Genomic DNA, 21,500 nt, shown 5'->3' with positions numbered 1-21,500 from the left:
GTGATGAAGGTCCTGAAACGTTCACAGTTCTTCCACAGGAATTATTGAGCTAATATGTGAACTGGTACTAAGTATTTCTCTTCAGCAGATGGTCAGCACAGTCAGTTTTAATAGTGCTGATCATCTGTTTGGCAGATGTATATATGGAGTTTCTCTTGCCAACTATGAGTTTAGCCAAATGCTGCATGTGAGGGTTCATGGATTAAGGTTCCAACGAATGCAGCGAGGGATGATCCAGGATGTTATAAATACAATTCCCGGGTGCTGGGTGCACATATTTTTAACCTCCCCAGCACCCTTTACCGTATATAAATTGCCCTTACTGATTTCAGGCAAATGTTTAGCTCTTGGAAAGTGCCATCAGGTCACAGTCGACTTGTGGTGACCCCGTAGGGTTTTCAAGGCAAGAGACTAACAGAGGTGGTTTGCCATTGCCTGCCTCTATGTAGCCACCCCTCGACTTCCTTGGTGGTCTCCAATTGAACTACTAACCAGAGCCGATCTTGCTTAGCTTCTGACAGGATCAGGCTAGCCTGAGCTATCCAGGTCAGGGCAGTTCCAAATACAGTTCCTATATTGATCAGGCTTATATAACTATTTTGAGATTCTTGCAGCTATATTCAAGCTACAAATTATGAATAAACAGTTTAAAAAGTCTTTATTAGACTAAAAGTCCCATTCCTACAAGAATATCCCAGTGGTCTCCTCAGCAGGCACTGATCAGATCTAGCTTTAACTATGCTTTCAGACTATTATTTATTTATGTATTTATTTTATTCAATTTATACTCCGCCCTCCCCCGACACAAGTCGGGCTGAGGGCGGTTTCCAACAATGAGCACACACAAGTAATTTATGTCAAACATAAAACTTTAAAAGTAGAATCCCGGTAAAAAGTACAAATCCATTTTATTATCTCTTGATAATAAATAGTTGTATTCAGATAGGGTCAGAGGAGGAATTACCAAGCAGTCCTACCAAAGCCAAAGAACATGGAATTGAGAACTGTTTTGTCTGTTTCAAGGCTGAGAGGAACAACTGAGGTCTATCAGACTTAGCCAGAATATTTACCATAAGTGAAATCTCCACCAAATTTAGGAAGATACTGTGAAATAGTTGTTTCAAATTTAGTTTGATGGTCACAGTAAAAGGGCCTGCAATAAAATCTATGTTTGTGAATACTCTTATTTCAGCATTTCTTCCTTCCCATTCCCATGTTCAAAATACTTGTTCACCCCATTAAATAAAGAATGTAATTTTCAAAATATTCAAATTTCTTTTATTCCTATTTTTCAAAAGATAGCTGAAATCTCCCAACTTCTTTTTTTCTCATTCCATTTGAAACAAATTGGTGCATTGTTAGAAGTCTCAGAAAAAAGTAATAATGGAAAACATTTAATTAAGATAATCACTGATTTCAGCACTTCCTCTTATTGATTTAGAAAATCCCCCACTCCAAAACACTGTTAAAGTTCCAAATCAACATTTAGGTATTCATTTTAAGAATCTGCCATTTGGATTGGTTTTTCTCCCCACAGAGGACAATTTATTTGGCTGGTTTGGACAACAGAGTAGCCCTTTTGTTATGTCAATTAGAGAGGTCTCCTTATTTTGGGGAAATTAGCTAGGAGACTGGTAGACTTGGCGTCAAGTGTACTGGTTAAGAGCGGTGGTTTGGAGCAGTGGACTCTAATCTGGAGAACCGGGTTTGATTCCCCACTTCTCCACACGAGTGGCGGAGGCTAATCTGGTGAACCGGGTTGGTTTCCCCACTCCTCCACATGAAGCCAGCTTGGTGACTTTGGGCTAGTCACAGCTGTCTTAGAGCTCTCTCAGCCCCACCTACCTCACAGGGTGTCTGTTGTGGGGAGGGGAAGGGAAGGTGATTGTAAGCCGGTTTGATTCTTCCTTGAGTGGTAGAGAAAGTCGGCATATAAAAGCCAACTCTTCTTCTTCTCTTCACACAAAGTGTTATCCCACCAGGGCGCCCTAGGTTGCCCTGTACACCCTGCGAGGTGTACAGGACTTTAATGAGCACACAAGGAGAGGACACTGCTGGAAGTTTTCTGGCATCCATCTTTGTGACAAGTTTCAGGAATAGTAACCTCCTGGTCCACCTGGCATGTTACTATACCTCCTGAGTGAGTCAGGGATTTTTAAAAAGTTTCTTCATGGATATTTCAGGTATCTTTATTAAACATTTATTTTAAAAATAAAGCTTTGTTTGTCTTCTAACCGCACAAAAGATATGATAATAAATTGTAGTTGCCTATGGTTTCCAAGTAATATGAATATAATAAAGATCCTTAAAGAATTATTGTAAAACCATGAAACATGTTTTACCTAAAAGCTGATTTACATATTAAGAAAAATCATGTCATTCAGTCTTCCTAAGCTTGTACCACTCAGAATGCAGGTAGGAAAATCAACGCTTGAATGAATGATCCTGTCCAGGAAAAAAAAATCCCTGCATTAGAAACTCGAACGTCAGGGGAAAGAGATACCACAGCTAATTATATTCCCTGAATAAGTAAATTGGCTCCAAGTGTACAAAGTGTATACTCATCGATTCGTGAGGCCTGAAGTTCTGTAGCCCTTTGGAGCCATGACATTTGATGGACGTAGCCCACAAGACTGGAGGAGAGGCAAATTTCTTAACATGTGGATGAGCAACAAAAGAAGGAGGAAGCCCACCTTGCCCATCCGGCATGGCATCTCACCTCCCAAGCAAGGCAAAATTCATGCCTGGGATGTACATGTCTTCATGTAGCATTTTTAGGATGTGACGTTGGAACTCCTGATGTGTTGTGACTCAGGTGGCTGATGTGGTACAGCAGGCCATTGTGACAGGCACCACTCTCTGTGTTCCTTGGGAGAGGCTGTTTTGTAACTAGCTCCAATTGGTGGGCTCGGAAGCAGATTTCTTTCACATGCCTGTTCCTGAGGTTATCTTTTCCTAGATTTGTGAGGCATCACCTAAGAATTTTAGTATGCATAGAGAGTGCTGATGTTCATAGAAATTTACAACTAATGCTAGGTGAGCAAATCATAGGTTTTAAAAAAATGTTTTTGCTCATATATAGATATCAGGTAAATTAAAAAGGTGTGCTCAGTTCAGTCAGTGAGCATTTAGCCATGTACCTCTGTGGAGTTAGCCTAGTCTGAACAATAGCACATGGGGTTGTTGTAATAGTGGGTTTCAAGCTGTTTGGGCCTCTTTGAAGACAAAGGGATCTCAGTGGGACAGTGGCTTAATTTAGAGACACTGCTGAAAATCAGTAGCTTAACAAAAATGGAGCTTGATCCAGTCAACATAGGATCACGGAGGGCTTAACAGAGACCAGCTTTTTCATCTTCCTTGCAAATGTAACAGGCAGTGCTTTTCAGAAAATAAGAGGCATGCCTCATATCTCTCTGCTCCATCTCTGTGCCATGCCAAAAGTGACATGGGGTGGAAGGGAGAGAAGGCTGAATGTCCCTCCAGCCACTATGTTGTGCTCCAGAACCCATTCCCCCTAGCCCACTGTTTTTAAGGTGAATCCTGGGTCAGACATGAAATGCCACTCAGGTTGGGGGGAATCCCCAGCCCAACTTGCATTCCACATATCATATGAGACCCTTACAGCCCATTCCTGAAGGGGGCAGGGCAAAGCTCCATAGGAGCCAGCATGACCCTGCACTGGCATAGGTGCTACCTTATCACAGTGGCATTTACGCTGGTGCGGGGACAAACACACCAGCATTCCGCCGATGATGCAGCCACACCAGCATGGCTTTCCCAGAAGGGGAAGCCCACACTGATATGGAGGGGCATTTTCAGGGCATTCCTGGGGGTGGAGCTGCCTTTAAGCAGTTTCCACAGCCTTTCCGCAGCAGCCGGGAAGCCTCTGAGGAGGTCGTGCCCCCGCAGATCTACCCCCCCTTTAGGATTGCTCTCTTCGTGTTGGAAAACAGGGCTATAGCTTCTCCATTAATCCTGTGGGATTCTACATGTGGCTGCGCTTGGCTGAACCAAGCCTTAGCTTCACTGTTAACCTCCTTGAAAGGATGCTGTGTTTCCACAGCAAAGCATGCTAAGCTTGAATTGAAAGTCCTGTTCAAATGACCTGTGGGCATATGTGTCAGTCTTCTCATATTTTCACCTGTAAAATTCTGTTCTTGACACTAGACCTGTTCAGTCTGCCAGTGTCAAGTTATTTTTCTCTGGGAAATGAAAAGTTCAACTTCAAGGATTAAGAGGAAGGAAAATGCACACACCTGAGTGAAAATAACGTAACTAGCTAGCAAATGCCATCTATTTTCCTCTCGTTTGCTCTGACGCTTTTAGTTTGTGAAAAGAGTTCCCCCCTTAAGACCAATGTGTTATTGCTTAATCTGTTGCTGGATTTTGCTATGAGTGCTCAGTAGCAAATTAGACGCCAAGTCTGAATTTTGTGCAACTGTAAAATTGCAAATCAAGCCCCAGAGTTTTGGCCCATCTTTATTCATCATATTTTACTTCTTCAGTCAACATTATTACTGGTTAATAGGTGCACCTGTAAATCAAGCTGTATTGTATACTTGATATGCTATGTTAAATGAATCTTTTCTAGGGCAGCAAGTCTATTTTTTTCTAATGAAGAAGAATACCTCATCTTTTCCAATTTTCCTATCAAACACATCCACATCATCTTGAGGCAGAGCCGCATCCAGCTGCATCTATGCTCCGCTTCAATTACATGAAATTACCCAACCTACTCTCGGGTCCTTTAGGTTTTCTTTTGCTATATGAGGCGCCCGCTTGGTGCATCTCTTGTGAAGTGCATGATTACAAACTATTCAACACAAGCCTGTTTTAAGTAAACAGTAAATTAAATATTGTCAGGGCTTGTTCAGGCTTGCTTGTATGAAAAGGGACTTCTAGAAAAAAAGGTTTTGTGAAAGTGAAGCTTTAAGGAATGGAGTCACACAAAGAACCATGGTTTTTCTTCTCTTTTGGATGCTTGACCCCAATTTATATTTTTGACTTTTAAAAAATCAAAACTTTTTTTGTGTGGGGGATACCTCACTTTTAGATGTGAATGCTTTTCTAGAAAATCAGAATGTTTAAACTGCATTCCTGAATTGGAGGAAGGCATTGTGATAAATTAAGTGCTGCCAAATATGAAAACAGCATATCATGCAGGCATCTGGGATTTGCATATTGGCTTATTTTTAAGGATCCCAAGCTCCCAAAATACTTTCTTTGGACTTGGTACAACCTTGTAATATGGGATCCCTGTCCAATTTTATCAGATGCATGCAATTAGGGCTGTTGAAAAAAAAATTCAGTAAAGTTCGGTTTCAGCAAAATTTGGCCCATTTAAATTCGGGCCGTGCCGAAGTCCGAACTCCCCTGCTTCGGATCCGCGAACTTCCAGCCACCCGGGAGGCGCAGATCTGTTTAAAGCGCCCCCCGCACCCTTCAGGGAAGCCCCCTGAAGGCGCACGTGGGGGGGGGTGAAACAGATATGTGCCTCCCGGCCGATGGCACAGATCTGTTTAAAGGGCCCCCCGCGTGCCTTCAGGGAAGCCCCCTGAAAGCGCATGGGAGGTGGTAGAACAGATCTGTGCCTCCAGGCCAGGAGGCGCAGATCTGTTTAAAGGGCCCCCTGTTTAAAGGGAAGCCCCCTGAAGGCACGCAGGGGGGGGATGGAACAGATGTGTGCCTCCCAGCCGGGAGGCGCAGATCTGTTTAAAGAGCCCCCCCCCCACGCACCTTCATGGAAGCCCCGTGAAGGCACGCGGGGGGGGGGAACCCTGAATCTGCCGAATTTATTCGCCGAACCCCCGAAGTCGGTGAATTCGGCTCCCCCGTTTCTCTCCTTTTTTGTAGTTTGGTTCGTCCCGAACTAAAAACCGCCGAATCGGGGGAAATTCAGCTGTTTTTCAGTTCGGGACGAACCGAATCGACAGCCCTACATGCAATCATGAAAAAAAAATCTGTTTTAATTCTGAAATATCATAAATATCATCATGGTAATAGGCTTTATAGCCTGGACTGGTCCCTAATCCCAATAAATCGTATGCTTGGACCCTGCTTATCATGGAAAACCCTTCCAAGGATTAGTTGCTCATTAGGACAACCAGATACAAAGGAGAATAGGGCTCTTTTACCTATCATTGTCTGTATTGAGGTTCTCATCCCTGCATGGCAAGATGAACCTGCCAAAATTAATGCTTCTATGTAGCTATTTAAGGTATGACAATCCTGCTTCCCATGGCTTTTAATCATTCTCGATTTAAGCCAAGAGGCAAAACTGTAAAACAGGGCATTCCCAAAGAGTCTGGCAGGTGCACAATATGGCAGCCTATCACCTTTCATGGATACTGTCCTTGGTCTCCATCAATTTCACTTGCTGTCTGTTGGCTTTTAGGCTCAACTGAAAAAGCTGGTAATGACCAATAACATCCCATTCAGCCTGCCTTAAGAGACCTTTAAGTACCTTGACTTTCTTTGATATGATACTATTCTTTGATTAAGGGAGCTTTGGCTCTTGAAAAGTCACATTCCGAAAATCTTGTTTCTCTCTAAGGTGCTACTAGACTCGTGTCTAGCTGTTTTCCACTTATTAATGTCTACCAAAGAGGTCATGCTCTGGGTTCTAAGTATCTGTACAATGAAATCAGTGAGGACGAGGGCCTTCCATGTGGTGTCACTACAGGGAGCAGCTTGTGAACTTATTAGCCAGAAGACACCTGCTGCTCTTGAACCATCTCTGCTAAGTCACTGGGCCTTTTTCCTGCAGGTATTCTGTTTAGACCAAGACTGGTGCTTGGGCATGAGCTGAAGAGCAAGAGCCAAAGGGATTTTGACCTGTGGCTTTTAGCCTGCCAGTCTCACAACCTGTAGCTCAGTTGTTTGGAAGATCCAGCACCCTGGATATAATAGGAGGAAGCATTGAACCAGCACTGCTTGGCCCCCATTTGGTTGTACCAAGGCTGGGAGAGCTACTCAAAGAGAAGATTAGGATCTCTAGCCTCTTGTAGTGGGAGGAAGGAGGGTGAGCGTGTGCCACTTTTTCTTTGTTGTTTAACCAGGTGAGAGCTAGTGTGTGTGTATGTTACTCAGATACAAATGAGAAGTGGGTCTGGATTTGTATTCTATTTATGTTTTTTGTTTCTGAGACCCAGATGAGAGGTGGATCTGTATATTAAGTTTGGGTGTATCTTTATTTATTTGTTTATTGATTTTCCTTTGCCTGCTGGTGGGAGAGATGCATTTGGAGGAACAGAATGGGGTGAGAGATGGTGCCATGATTCATAGTGTGTGGGGTAGGGGGAGCTGTAGTGGGAGGAGAGCAGGGAAGGGGAAGGAACAGCAGACAATTGTTTGCTGTTACCCCTTCTGGCTCTTCTTCCGGCCAAAGTGGTTTTGGTAACCGTATCAACAACCCCCCCCAGGCTATAAAATCCTGCTGCTCATCAGTCACAGGACAAACAGCAGCCGTCCTGGATTTAATCCTGGATAAGAGGGCTGACCTGGCAAGTATAGCTGAGACTTGGTTAGTGGAGTGGGGCTTTCAATTGTGCCTTCCAGGTTACTTGGTGATTCATCAACATGGGTCTGGCAGGCAGGGAGTCAGTGATGCTGTAGTCTATAAGGATTCTATCCCCAGGATGCTGCCAGTTTTGAGGCTGTGTACCTAAAGTTGGGGTTGAGAGAAAGGACTGGGATTCTCTTAGTGTACTGCCTACCCTGCCTGACAGCCTTCATACCTGAGTTGGCAGAGCTGGTCTCAGGGGTGGTGTTGAGGACCCCTAGGCTGGTCATCTTGGCAGATTTCAACATTCATGCCAAGGCTGCTGTCAAGAAGTTGAGGTTTCTCAATTTCTTGGATTGCATGATTTTTTGGTTCAGGCCTGGGAGGCCTATGAATTTTGTGTTATTGGGATTTTAGACCAGAAAAATAAGTTTCCTTTTGAAAACTGCTTCTGTGGAGGGAGTAAGCCCCAGCTGGTGCTAGTTAACCTCTCCCCTTTTTGGAATGCAAGGCCGTGCATTGCCATGGTAATTAAATGGTCAGCCATCATGACAATGTCCAGGTGCAGGTAGTTCTGCAGGCTCCCTCACCTGAAAACACCTCTTAGTGAGTCAGCATTTCTGACCAAGCGATTAATTAACAGCTAAGTGCTTGCGTTTTCTCAATTGGCCTCTTTGAGCTCATGCCACTGAGAAAACGAATATAAGGACAAACCAACCCTTGAGAAAACTATGCATGCTTTGGGGTACAGCAGGAGAGCTGTGCTGGCTGCATCACAACCCATTTGATTTTGGCCCTACGGGGAAACTCTGGTCAAGCTGACCTGCTTGGAGAAACCTTTGGACAACCTTTTGAAACTCTTGAATGCTGGAAGCATCTTTGGAAGTTGGTAACTATAAACCTGATGCAAGAAACCTTTGCCAATCCTTTTGAACCAAAAAGGCTTTTGAATGTATTAGCTAGTTATGCTAAATAGTTTATTATTTTCTTGCTTAACACTTCATGACTTTTTCTTTCCTGTAAACCAGCTTGAATCTTATAAATAAATTGTTAGCCTTTAAATGGCTTGTGTCTGTGATTTTGGGATTCCAAGCCTAAATTCTAAGTGCCTTGTGTGAGTGTAAAACCACCTACCAAAAACCTAAGACATTTTGGGAGTGAAATCTTTCCCTGGCAGGCCTCTACCTTGCAGGGTAAGCGTTGCACTCAATTTTGGAGTGAGTTGGGAGAGGATTGCCCTTATCTTCCCCCTGGAGCTCAATCTTTTGAAAGGGCTGGTGGCAGCTACTCCTTGGACTTGGGGCGAAAGCCTGGAGTTCAAGGTTTTGTCTTTTGGAAAACTTTTGACCAAACCAAAGCAGCCTCCAACTGGTGGAGACAGGTTGGGGAGCTCTTTGACAGCTGCCTTGTCAGGAGCAGCTCAGGATTTCATGGCCTCCATGACAACCATGGGCCTGTCTGAAACAGCCTTGGTCGCCCTGGAGGATGACTTGCACTGGGGGGCGGGACGGAGGGAGTGCTACTCTGTTGATTCTCCTGGGCCTTTCAGCAGCTTTCGATACCATCAATCATGGTATGCTTCTGGACTGCCTATCTGGACTGGGATTGGGAGGAACCATTCTGCGGTGGTTCCGGTCCTACCTGGAGAGTAATTTCAGAAGGTGGTGCTAAGGGACTGCTGTTTAGCCCTTGGGCTTTGGTCTAGGCCCCCCCCCCAAAAGTTCTGTTTTGTCCCCTATTCTCTTTAACATCTACATGAAACTGCTGGATGATTAGGACTGGGCTGTCACCAATATATGGATGATGTTCAGCTCTATCTCAAACTTCCAGCTGATCCCAGGGAGGCTGTAGAAACCCTGAACCAGTGCCTGGAGGCAGTTTTGGAGTGGATGTAGGCTAATAAACTGAAGCTTAAACCTGACAAGATGAAAATGCTATTGGTGGCAGAAGGTCCGACCTAGGATTTAAGGTGTCACCCATTCTGGATGGGGTTGCACTCCTCTTGAAGGAACAGGTCTGTAGTCTGGGGGTGCTCTTGCACCACAGCATACTGCTGGATAAGCAGGTGGCAGCTGTGACCAAGAGTGTGTCTTACCAGCTTCGACTGGTTAGCCAGCTGTGGCCTTTCCTGGACAGAAAAGGTCTGGCCACTGTAGTATGTGCCATGGTTACATCCAGATTAAAAAACTGCAATGGGCTTTATGTGGGGCTGCCCTTGAAAAGTGTTCAGAAACTTCAATCGGTACAGAACACTGAAGCCAGGTTGTTGACTGGAATGGGTCATAGGGACCACTCCAGTCTTGGCCCACCTACACTGGTTTCCAGTTTGTTTCTATTCACAATACAAGGTGCTGGTCTTGACCTCCAAATCACTATATGGTTTGGGACCGACATACCTGAAGGACTACCTAATCCCTTATCAGCCTGATCATTATGGTCATCTTCAGAAACCCTGCTTCAAGTGTCCCCACCTTCTGAGATTAGGCTGGAGAGGGCCTTCTTGGTCATGGCACCAAAGCTCTGGAACTCTCTCCCCAACGAGATTTGTCTGTCCCCTTCTGTTGCCATCTTCTGCCAGCTGGTGAAGACTTGTTTGTTTAGTTTGGTATTCCCTCAATGATCCCTCCTTCCTAACCAATGTTTTTATTTTTATATGTATTTTAACTCAGTTTTTTAACTCTTTTAAAGGTGTTTTAATGATATATGTTGTATATGTTTTTATTATAATGGTTTTATAATGGTAACTTTACCATGTATCTTTTAAATTGTTCGCTGCCTTGGCAACCTTTATAAAGGCAAAATGTAAATTTTGTAAATAAAAATAAAAAAATAGTAAAATAGTGCTGTGGAACTCCTTTTCAAATAGAGACCGACCAGAATCCAAGCTTGCAATGGTTAAGAAATCCATTCATATAAAAGCCCTATGAAGGTTAAGTTATTTGAATCTCTCCTTTTCTTAATCTGAGCGTGGGGCTCAGTAATATCATATATTTTATTTGCATTCTTATTTTGTTTCTGTGAAGAATAAAATTATTACTTTTCTATGGATTTGTTGTAAAACAGAGTAGACTTCCCACGCAAAGGAAAGATAGGTTGCAGATGTGATAGGTGAAGGTATGAGCCTGTTAAGTTGAGCCAAAATAAGTCTCAACTCATTTGGGCTGACCAATCTTGTCTTTAAGCTTAATCATAGTTGCCCCTGTATGGATTTTGTTAACACAGGACAAGGTAGAAATTGCAAACGTCACCAACAATGTTCCTTTTCTACCTTATCACCATCTTGATATTTACCACCATCTTGATATTAACAATTTATTCATAGTTAAATGCAGTATAGGAAATGTTGTGAGCCAACAGATAGGGAAGTACCGAGCAATGGTAAAAGGAGTACAACTGTGACACCAGGGATTTTGTTTGCTTAATAGTTTGGAGATTAGCAACATCCCAGTAAATGAGATGATAATCAGATGAAATACTTTCTTTAGACAAAGAAACTGATTCAAGGGTTGGTGTGAAGTCCCGACTTGGGGGGGGGGGTCAGTCATGAGCATGCAGAGAAAATATTCACAATACCACTATGATACCATCACTTGGCTTCAGCAACTAATAAGCTTTCCCAGATGCCATAAACCTTATAAGGAAAAGGGAAGTAGCTTGGAAATTCTGCTGCAGAATCAGAGAACACTAAAAACCCATGGAGACATGGGATTGGAAATCATAGCTACAAGTATAAGCAGCTGAAATAGTCTCTCCCTGAAAGTACATACCCAGCAATATAATGTGGGGATTTAACACATATCAAATATCAGACAGGTACGTTAATCAGGGAGCCAAAATTGGCTACAAAATCCCTGTCAATTGTATTCCCAGTGGCAAAACCAGGTGTGCTATTGTGTGACCTGAAAAACATCTCTGACCCCTCAGAGAACTTAGCCTTCTGAACTGATACGTTCAGGGCAAGGGGAGTACTGGGAAAAGCTCAGCCAAGGAACTGGAATCTGAAAGCAAGGGTGAATTTACTATTGAGTTTGGGAAGGCATCTTTAAACAGGTCAGCTGCTATGACCAAAGCAACAAAATATCCCTGTAAAACTGATGAATCATCACCTTTAGCAGACTCCTCTTGTTACTGGGCATAAGTGGACTGGTCAGCCATGGCAGGTGGTGTAGAGGTTAAGGCCAGTAGTTTGGAGTGGTGGACTCTGATATGGAAAACCTGGTTTGATTCCCTGCTCTTCCACATGAGTGGCGGATGCTAATCTGATGAATCGGGTTGGTTTCCCCACCCCTCCACATGAAGCGAGCTGGGTGACCTTGGGCCAGTCACAGTTCTCTCAGAACTCTTTCAGCCTCACCTACCTCACAGGATGTGTGTTGTGGGGAGGGGAAGGAAACATGATTGTAAGCCGTTTTGATTGTTCCTTAAGTGGTAGAGCACATCGGCATATAAAAACCAACTCTTCTCTTCTTCTTCTGTGTGCAAAAATAAAAGCCTTTCTGTAAAATTTGACAGGTTTTAATTTGTAAAGACTTATTTGAAGCCTATCATATAAAACAATCAACAGTGAATAAAATTGCAAAGAATTCCTGTCATTTCTCTGATATGCCATCCATGTACAAGTGTCAAAAATCACAGAACAATCCTAAACAGGGTTACACCCTTCAAAGCCCATTGATTCAATGGGCTTATAGATATAACTCTGCTTAGAATGGTGCAGAATAAAAACAGTAGCTGTGCTGAATATAATTAGCTTTTGTGAAACAATAATATTAATTATATCTGTAAAGGCAGAGGAGATCAACTGTTGTATGATTATTCCAATATGAAGTGGCTGCGACTGATAGCAGTATGAATCTCTTACAGTATTTGTGCGACAGGTATTGATATACACTTCACGTATTTACATAAATAGAGCATTCACCGATATTTGAAAATTTAAAAAAATGAAAATGAGGGTCACATCTGCGATGGCTTCAATTTTATGTATTTTATAGGATACTGTTATTCCAGATATAGCCTATGGGCTGCAACTTTTCATAAAAAAAACTTAATGAATTTCTAGATTTGTCAGCTGTTTCAATATAGATGCACTTTGCTAATCTAATGGAAACATTTTGAGCTTAGTTCCAAAATATCAGTTGCTTTTAGTATTTCAAATGAAAATGGCTGTTGGGTAAATGGAGCTGTGGTTCTTGATAAAAGTCACGCAAGTAATGTTGTATGTGTATTTTATGCTAACGTGCCTCTTTGATACTCATGCATATATTTCCCTTGTAGAGTTTTAAGCTGAATGTAGATAGCCACTGTGCGTTAAAGGAAGCCGTTGTAGAAGAAGGACACCAGCTTCTTGATCTTATAGTATCTCACAAATCAGGTAAATCCTTCTGAAATATTGCAAGTTTTTATGTCTCCCGACTATTAAAGAATAAAGAAGCATTGCTGTAAATTACTGCATATATTCACTTCCTTATGTATTATTAATATTTACATTATCAGTTTGACCTTCAAGATTTATAAATGTTTCATATACTGCATACAATGCTGTGATACTTATAAAATGAAATAGTGCCTGCAAATAGTCTGCTCATTTTATTTTGGTCTCGCTGCTCAGCTGAGTTTCAATTGAAATTACATCACTGAAAACTTCACGCTGACATGTCCTTTGATGTAGGTGCAATGGAAATAACATTACGATGATGAATTAGGATTTCAGATCTATATATATATATTTTTACATAGCCAGCCTGAGTAATTGCATTGGTAAAGGCTCTTTTGCCATTTGAGCTAATTCTTACTGCAATTTTAAAGTATTTATTAGAAAAGATTTTAAAATTAAGAATAGTTATTTCCTTTGGTTATGCTTGTCCTTTTTGCTATAAGCCTTAAGTCAGAATGAATAGTAACTTTTGTCATATTTTCGGAACTTGGAACTCGTTGTATAAGATGGTTTTAATCAGCGTACTCAATCTCTAGAAACTGCATGCTCAATTTTTGGCCTGGCTGAAGTAGGTTTTATCCAACATGAAGTTGCCCTGTAGTTTTTGTGTGATTATTATTTGAGTTCTCACATTCGTTCTGCACATGCTCCTTGAGAGCCTTGAATAGATTCTCCCCCCTCCCCCCTCCCAATGAATGCGGTAGTAAATCCATTGTCTGACTTGTATAATTTTCTGGAGGCTGTAGAATGTTAGCAAAAAAAATTGGCTAATATGGAAATGTATAGATATAAAATAAGGAGAAATTGGGGTGGGGGGATAGAAAGAAAATGAGTACCTATATATCTTCTGAATGAGAGTTTGTCCAACATGAAGAAACAGATTATATATTATTTTATTTGTTCTTTACCATCTTTGATTATGCCTAGCATGTCATGCGCTTGTCACGTTCGGCCTTATCAAGTTGTGGGCAATGCCTGATAGAACTCCGAAAATGATTTCCTAATGAAGAGTATTGAAATACTTAAGGATGTGGGGTTTCCCCCCTCCTTTCTCATTGGGCGAAAATGCATGGTTGCTTTAGCCTCCTTTATTCCCTGTTTCAGCCAGGATTCAGCCAGGATCGAACACATTCGTTTTCGCCGAACGTGCGTTCGATCCTTGCTGAATCCTGGCTGAAACAGGGAATAAAGGAGGCTAAAGCGACCATGCGTTTTCACCCATTGTCCTTTGTATAAATAACATGATTAAAAATGAAGTTGAATGTGTTTCTTAATTTTCCCCCCTCACTTGTTTTGGAAAAGGACTGAAGGACATGCTGCAGATGATTGCAAGTCAATGGAAGGAACTACAGAAGCAAATCAAACGACAACACAGCTGGATTCTTCGGGCTCTGGGTATCATCAAAGCAGAGATACTGGCTACTGATGTGTCTGCAGAGGATGAGGAAGGGACTGAGAGCCCCAAGGTAAGTGGCTTGAAGTTTGTCTTATTTCCTCTTATTTCCTTCTCCTTTTGAACTAGGTACCACTGAAGTTTTCTTTCCACCCTAAGGCTTTTCATTTCTACTGGGTAATTTTTATATATATATATATATATACACACACACACACACACACACACACAAAACTAAAATGCCTCTCTCTGAAACAATAATAATAATAAAAAACCCTGACTGAAACTTTCCTCCCCCAAATAGAGCTCTTTTGCTCAGTGCAAGGGGATGAGGAAGGAACGTCAAATATTTAGTAAACAAAACATAAAGTATCTTTAACATGAATAATCAGAATGGTTTTAAATTGTTTTGTTGCAACTATAAATCATTATAATCAGTGCAATCACTCAGCTCTGACATCCATTAGCCGCTTGGTTACAGCAAATTAACAAAGAAGAGAGAAAGTGATTCATTATCTCATTCCTGTTAATGACTATCAGATGCATTGCCTAATTAGGGGATGGCCATTGTAGTGGGGAGAAGGTCATATGCTTTGCCACAAATCTTTTTTCCTTGGAGTTTAAGCCTTCCATAATGGTGCATGTGTTGAATACACCAAGCACTTTAAAATATCCATTTGGTAAGGGCATTCTTTGGAGCACTGGAAGTCACTTCTTTCTTAGTGCAATGCTGCCATTATGTTAGTGGTGGTCTTGGAGGGAGCCTTGCAACAGGGAGAAAACCTGTCTGCTTTGTTTTCTACAGAATGAGAAATATGCAAAGAAAAATTGGGGAAAGTTGCTGAAGTGGGAGGAGGGTTGCCACAGAATTAATGGGTAGCCATGGACTACTTTTGTTTCCTTTCAAAGGACCAAATGAGCACTTTACCCTTCATTTTAAATACATTTTGGAAAATACTCCCAGCATGTGGAGTGAGTCTGACATTCATTATCAGTGACATTACAGGCACTATTCAATTGTTGTCCATGATTGTTATAACTGAAAGACACACACTTCTGTACAGTCATGTTGGCTATGTACCAGGGGAGAAGTTCTGGACTTTTCAAGGTATCACAAAAGATAGAAAGCTAGGGATTGTGACCAAAGTGCAGCAGAAGTGTGTGTGTGTGGGGGGGGGGGGATGCTGCAAACATGGCTGTTAGAGGTAGGCATTTTCAGATCTGTAAAAGGGTATCAAGTGTCTGAACAAGCTCATTGTTACCTATGATAAATCTCATAAAGCTATTCAGTTGTCTGAATAGGAACTAGCTTGGATCCACTGGAGCATTTCCATAGACAAAGGGATTTCTGTCCTTGGTGTGGGACTTTCAAGTCTCTTTCCTCTTGCTGCAGCCTTGATTGTCTCCTGAAATGCTTCTCCGTGGGTACAGTGGACTCGGGAATGGTACCTGGAGGTCATTTTTGCCTGTAGCAGGAGAGGCGTGAGAAATTCATACTCTGAACAGAAATGCTTCAGTCCATAGAATTGCTCCTGGGGATCCAAACACTGTGGTATTGTTGACACAAAAAGTTTGTTCTAAGACTAAACTCTTTAGTGCCACTTATATAAGGGTTTCATGGCGCACTTCACATAATTGCAAGTACTAGTTGTGTGAACCTGTGTTGGCAGATCTACATAAATCAGATAGCATTTTTTGATGGACTCACTAAATATTAGGCAATTCCAGTGTTCTACTTATTGTCAATTTTATATTTGTGTTTAATTATGTGAATCAATAAGAGCGATTCAGCAATTGCCATGTTCATCTTCGGTAAGCTAGTAAAGCCAAAGAACAGATCCCAAGGGAACCAGCCCATTAATGTCCATTTTAATTATCTGTTTAACACTTTACCCTCAGTGTCAGCAGCAGCTTGTTTCGTGAGTTGCTAGGATGATTCAAGTGACAGAGTTGTGGTACCTTTATGAGAGGGCGTCAGGAGGTGGCGATAGAGGCACAGAGGCCATTGCTACAGTACTAGGTTTGCTGAGTGGTAAGCAGAACTCAACCCAAGTATAGATGATGATGTCACTTGCCGCTTCTGTTAGCCACTCCATAGCTGTGCCCCTGAACAGTGCTGCCGCAGTGGCCCCGGTGCCTCTTTCACCACCTCCTGACAACTTCCAGTAAGGAAGTTGCATATCTTTCTCCTTCAGCAGTACTCAGTGGAAGTAGCTGGAGTCCTCTACGCAACTCAGTATGTGAGCTAGTACTGCTCAATCACCTATTACCTTGGACTCTGTGGAGTCAGTCTAGGTAACGTTGATGCAAAAACAGAGAAAGAAGTAGGTGTCTCATCTCATTAGCTCAATCTGGTCAGTGTACCTTTCAAAACATTTTGTTTCTGTTAGTGAAATGTTGACATTATGGTAAGCACTCTTTGAATTTATATAAATAGGGCTGCTAGCTCTGAGTTGAGAAATTTCTGGAGATTTGAAGGTGGAGCCTGGGAATGGTGGGGTTTGGGGAGGGGAGGGACTTCAGTGGGGCATAATGTCATATAGTCCCATTTCCGAAGGAGCTATTTTCTCTACAGAGAACTGATCTCTGTAGACTGGAGATCAGTTGTAATACCAGGAGATATCCAGGCCCAATGTGGATGCTGGCAACCCTATAAATTGTTTGACTATGACAGTCCCTTATTTGCAGAAATGGAACAATATTGCCATCTATATTGTATTGTGCTGGGGAAAGTTCTGATAAACTGAGGTGGCAAAAACATTCAATTGCTCAAGGAATAAAATAGTTTGCACTGAAGCTTCTGTGAGGGAAGAGAGAGTTGCCAGTTTAGCTGAAATTAACATCTCGCATAGGCTGGGAAGGTCCTATTATGCAGGATGCTAAGGGGTAGGGAGCCACAAAAGAAGGATGCTAAAAGAAGAGAGCAGAGTCGGGCGAAAAAAGAAACATGTTAGGGCTGTGCATATTGGGTTTACTGAACAGAAAATAACCCCCAAAATAGCCGTTTCAGCTTTTTAAAAATTTAATTTCAGCCAAATGGCAAAACCCGGAATCTCAGCAAAGCCGGATAGCCGATCCCTGAATAGCCAAATAGGTATTCAGGTTTTTTTGGCTTTCAGCTATTCTACTTTGCTCAGATTCCTGGCTCTGTGCCTACTTCCGTTTTTATAGGCAGTAGTAGTCTAAACAAAAGCAAAGGGCTAAAATAAAAGCAGAGTAAACGCTCTGCAGAGCAGAGCTCAATCACAACGCTGCTCTCAGTTCGACCGGAACCGGAACCTGTCTGTCTTTCTCCCATTTTTATATCATTTAATGGTTTTGTTTGGAAGAGGATGTTGTCCCATCCCAGGACCCCATAGTTGGGGCCCTTTTGAGGTAGGGGTTGTGCAATCAGAGCCAACTTGGTCAGACCAAAGTATTCATCACGTTTCAATGGAGAAATCTGGATAGCAGAAGGGTCATTTAAAAGATGGGGCTCACCCACTCCCGTCCAGAGGGATATACCTTCCAAGTAAAAAAAACACCAGCTTCAACAGCTGCTTATTGGGCTTCTGAAGAGCCCTCACCCGTGTGATAAGCAGTCTCCTTCATAAGAGCTGCCTCGGTTGTGATTCTGTTGTCTCCAATATCACCACCACCCCCTCTTATGAAAACCTGCTCTCAAAACTGAAGATCACCCTAATAGCATCTTGGTTCCCTCTTACTGTAACCATCTCTTGAAATCAGATTTTTGATGACTATATTAAAGGACTGTTTACAGAATGTCTTTTGCCACCAAAAGAAATGTTTTCTGTGCCTTATTTTTATTGCATTTAAGCCATTTTCCTCAGTTTGGAAGCCATTTTCCTCAGTTTGCATGGCCATCATGCTATGAGACTCATACAAATGGAGCCCCCAGACTCAGAAGTGCCAGCCTGCCTTGGCTCTTTTTGCCAGTCCTTGGCAATGCTGACCTTCTGAACCACAAAACTGATTCACAGCTCGGCTCTCACAAACACCTCTGGAGGATGAGGGCAACCCCTTTGCAGGCCCATAAAGTTGGCACCCCCAAACCAAACTTAACCAAACTTTGGTGTCCATCTAAGGGGAGTCCGTCAAAGCTACGCTGCACATTTGGTGACTCTACCTTAAAAAATGCCCCCCGAGCCTCGAAAAAAATTCCCATATATAATGGACCCATTTTTTTTTCAGGAAACCCAGGGAGCAAGTCAAAATACCCACTTTCTGGTATGGTTATTTGGCTTATTTTGGGACCAATAAAGTTGAACCCAAATTTTACAGGGAAAAAATGCACAGCCCTAGAACATGTAGAAGGTTAAATGGCTGAAGAAACAAGACAGGGAATGGATGCACGTACTTCACTTATCAGGAAGAACTGTATTCTATGGAGGGTGAGGGAGGGATACAGGAATTGTAGAAAAGCTGGTCAGGATACAGGGTAGCAAACCCAAGCTATGTGCAGTTGATGGATCCAGTTGTGGTATTTACTGTCACTGCAACATTATAGCCTGGCAGCTTTCAGAGGACAATTCAGGGGTGGGGGGTGGGGGCAGAAAAAGTTCACATCTAGATTTGCACTAACTGGCCTTTGGGTGGGTGGGTGGGGGCTCCAAGCTCCTAATATGCTATTTACCAGAGAATATAAAAAGCTCAGAGGAATTACTTTCCATATTTGATCCCCCAAAGTATTCATTATTTTTTTTCCTTATGTCATTATTATACATATACTATGGCCTTTAAATTGATAATTCCCTGAAAGTGTTGGGCAAGTATGAATTTCCTTTCACTTGCAGACTGACAGATTAATAAAAACAAAACACAATAAGAAAAAAATAACTCTCGGTTTCAGAATATACTTACTTCAGAAACCATAGGAAACTTGTGAAGCATAATAGAAAATCTAAAGGAAATATCTAGGGGGTATTTTTCTTTTCTTTTACCTTGTTGAGAGACTGCAGAAGTGAGCTGATTTTACAAATCTCTAAAGAAACTAGAAATAGGAGGAATTTCAAAGTACCTGGGAAACTTTTCCCTCAGGACTTTTTTTTTTAAGTGTTTTCTGCACTACTGTGGGGCCTTTTCATAAGCATATGGGAAGGGGAAAAACTATATTTCTAGAAATGTATTGAAAACATTCACACTCGGAAACTCAGACTTTGCATATAAGATCATACATTTTATTATGTGGCCTATGTTTCACTTATTCATAACTAGAAATAGAGTTTGGGATGTAAACAAGGATTTTTCAACCTATAGCTAAGCCATAATCCTTTCAACTGCAGCAGATCCTGTCCTTGACCTTTAAAAAATAAAAAGAAACTAAAGATAGGAAGGAATGTGTAAAGTTCACTTAGAAAATTATTGTAATTTCCAAATATAATTAAGGTAAGCATTTTAAGAGTAATGCTTTTCTACCCTGAGAAACGTTTTCATTTTTTTCTGAAAAAAAATGATCCATTTGGATAAAGAAGCTGCAGATATTTAATTAAGCAATATAAAAAATCTGTATATATAATATTCTTGATTCACTGCTATTAATAGAGTTTGCGTTATCCATGCAGAAAAGTGAGGTTGCTATATTTATGCAAAGCAATGGACAATCAAAATGGACCCTTCCATTGAAAAGGATAGGAAAGTTGTTTCAAGTGGGAAAACTCTGTGTGTGCACCAGAGTCCAAGAAATCGCTTATCTAAAATATTACTGTTGAACTGGAGCAGGTTACTGAGGAGCGGTAGTAAAGTGAACTGTAGTGCAATCCTAAACAGGCCGGGCCTAGAAGGGTGTAACTTTGTTTAGGATTGAAATGTAGGAGACAGCAGAGCACAACATTAATGAAAGCCTAGTTATGGAGCCTGCTTTGATTTTCCAAGCATGGACTTGGGAAGAGTAGAGACAAAAGTTATTGTTGGAATTTCATAAGAGTCTAGTAGTTTGGATTCTTTAATGCAGTGATTAAATGTAATCACTTTTATTCTCAGGAAAACAAAAGGTAAACTCCAATGGGAAGAATTCAGTGTAAAAAGGAGGGAGAAAAGTCTCACATCCGTACATTTAACTCTCATTGAAACTCTAAGGGCACAGGCATGTGTAGTACTAGTTTCCCCATTTCTGCTGTGGCTGGTGATATGGTAAAACAGCAATGGGACTTCCGTATCGCAGGTCTCCCTGCAGTTTCCCTGCCCCAGTCCCTAGGCAGTGGCCATTTTCTACCCTCATTACAGGAGTGGTTAGCTTTTGTAATCAACAATTGAATATCATTAGATCATAACATTATACCAACTCTGTATCAGATTTTCTGAATTCACAGCTTTCATTTTTTAAAAAAAGAAAAGTAAGTCTGTAGCCTTTGTTTTTGTGGAGATATAAGGAAAAAGGCATATCCCTGCAACAAAAGAGGCTATGGATTTACTTTTTTGAAAAATGAAAGCTGGGGGATTCAGAGGTGATGGTACACAGACTGTTATACTGTTATAATGCTATAACAATATTAAATTGCCAATTTTTAAAAATCCCCTTGGAGATAAAGTTGCCAGCACAGGGTTGGGAAATACCTAGATATTTTGGGGATGGAGCCTGGGGAGGACGGGGTTAGGGAGGGACCTCAGCACAGTGTATAATGCCATAGAATCCACCCTCCAAAACAGCCATTTTCTTCAGGGGAACTGTGATCTTGGTCATCTGGAGATCAATTGTAATAGCGGGAGATGTTGCCTGGATGTTGGCCACCTTACTTGGAGATTGTGGTGGAAAATGGCTGCTGCAGGGACAAGGGATGGGGAAATGACTGCTGTGTAGGAGATACCAGGAAAATGCAAAGTTTCCCACCCACACAATAGCCATCTAGGCCTTGTTGTGATGTTTCCCAAAACTTAATAGTAAAGCAGTCTGGGGAGAAAAGCTGGGGAAAACCGGGGGGTGGGTGTTTCCTGCCTCTCTTCAGCTTCGAACCAGGAGCAAATAATCCATGTGGAAAATTGTAATTTTCCATGATTGGGTTGAGCCCATTTGCCAAATCAAATAGCTATCCATAGTTGCCGAAGGAAAACAAAATTAAACTGCCGAAGACAAAAACTGAAAAACGGAAAGAGCTGGACCTCCTAAAAAGTTGACTTTACCAGTCCATACATAGTCAAGTAGATCCAAAGTAGTGAACCCAAGGTGCAAAGTA

General features: G+C 41.8%; 1 protein-coding gene across 2 annotated transcripts in view; it reads left to right on the top strand.

Annotated features, from left to right (window-relative positions):
* Nucleotides 1-21,500, top strand: part of AKAP6 (A-kinase anchoring protein 6) — a 296,164-nt gene that overhangs the window by 114,118 nt on the left and 160,546 nt on the right. For both annotated transcript variants that reach the window (XM_056850738.1, XM_056850737.1), the window contains exons 6-7: nucleotides 12,779-12,875; nucleotides 14,241-14,404. In XM_056850738.1, coding sequence (XP_056706716.1) covers nucleotides 12,779-12,875; nucleotides 14,241-14,404 — 261 coding nt within the window. The remainder of the gene's footprint in view (nucleotides 1-12,778; nucleotides 12,876-14,240; nucleotides 14,405-21,500) is intronic.

This window comes from Euleptes europaea, chromosome 6, assembly GCF_029931775.1.
Source record: "Euleptes europaea isolate rEulEur1 chromosome 6, rEulEur1.hap1, whole genome shotgun sequence".
In the NCBI taxonomy this organism is placed as follows: Eukaryota; Metazoa; Chordata; class Lepidosauria; order Squamata; family Sphaerodactylidae; genus Euleptes; species Euleptes europaea.
The sequence above is the reverse complement of the archived record's forward strand: the minus strand, read 5'-3'. Positions and strand labels throughout refer to the sequence as shown.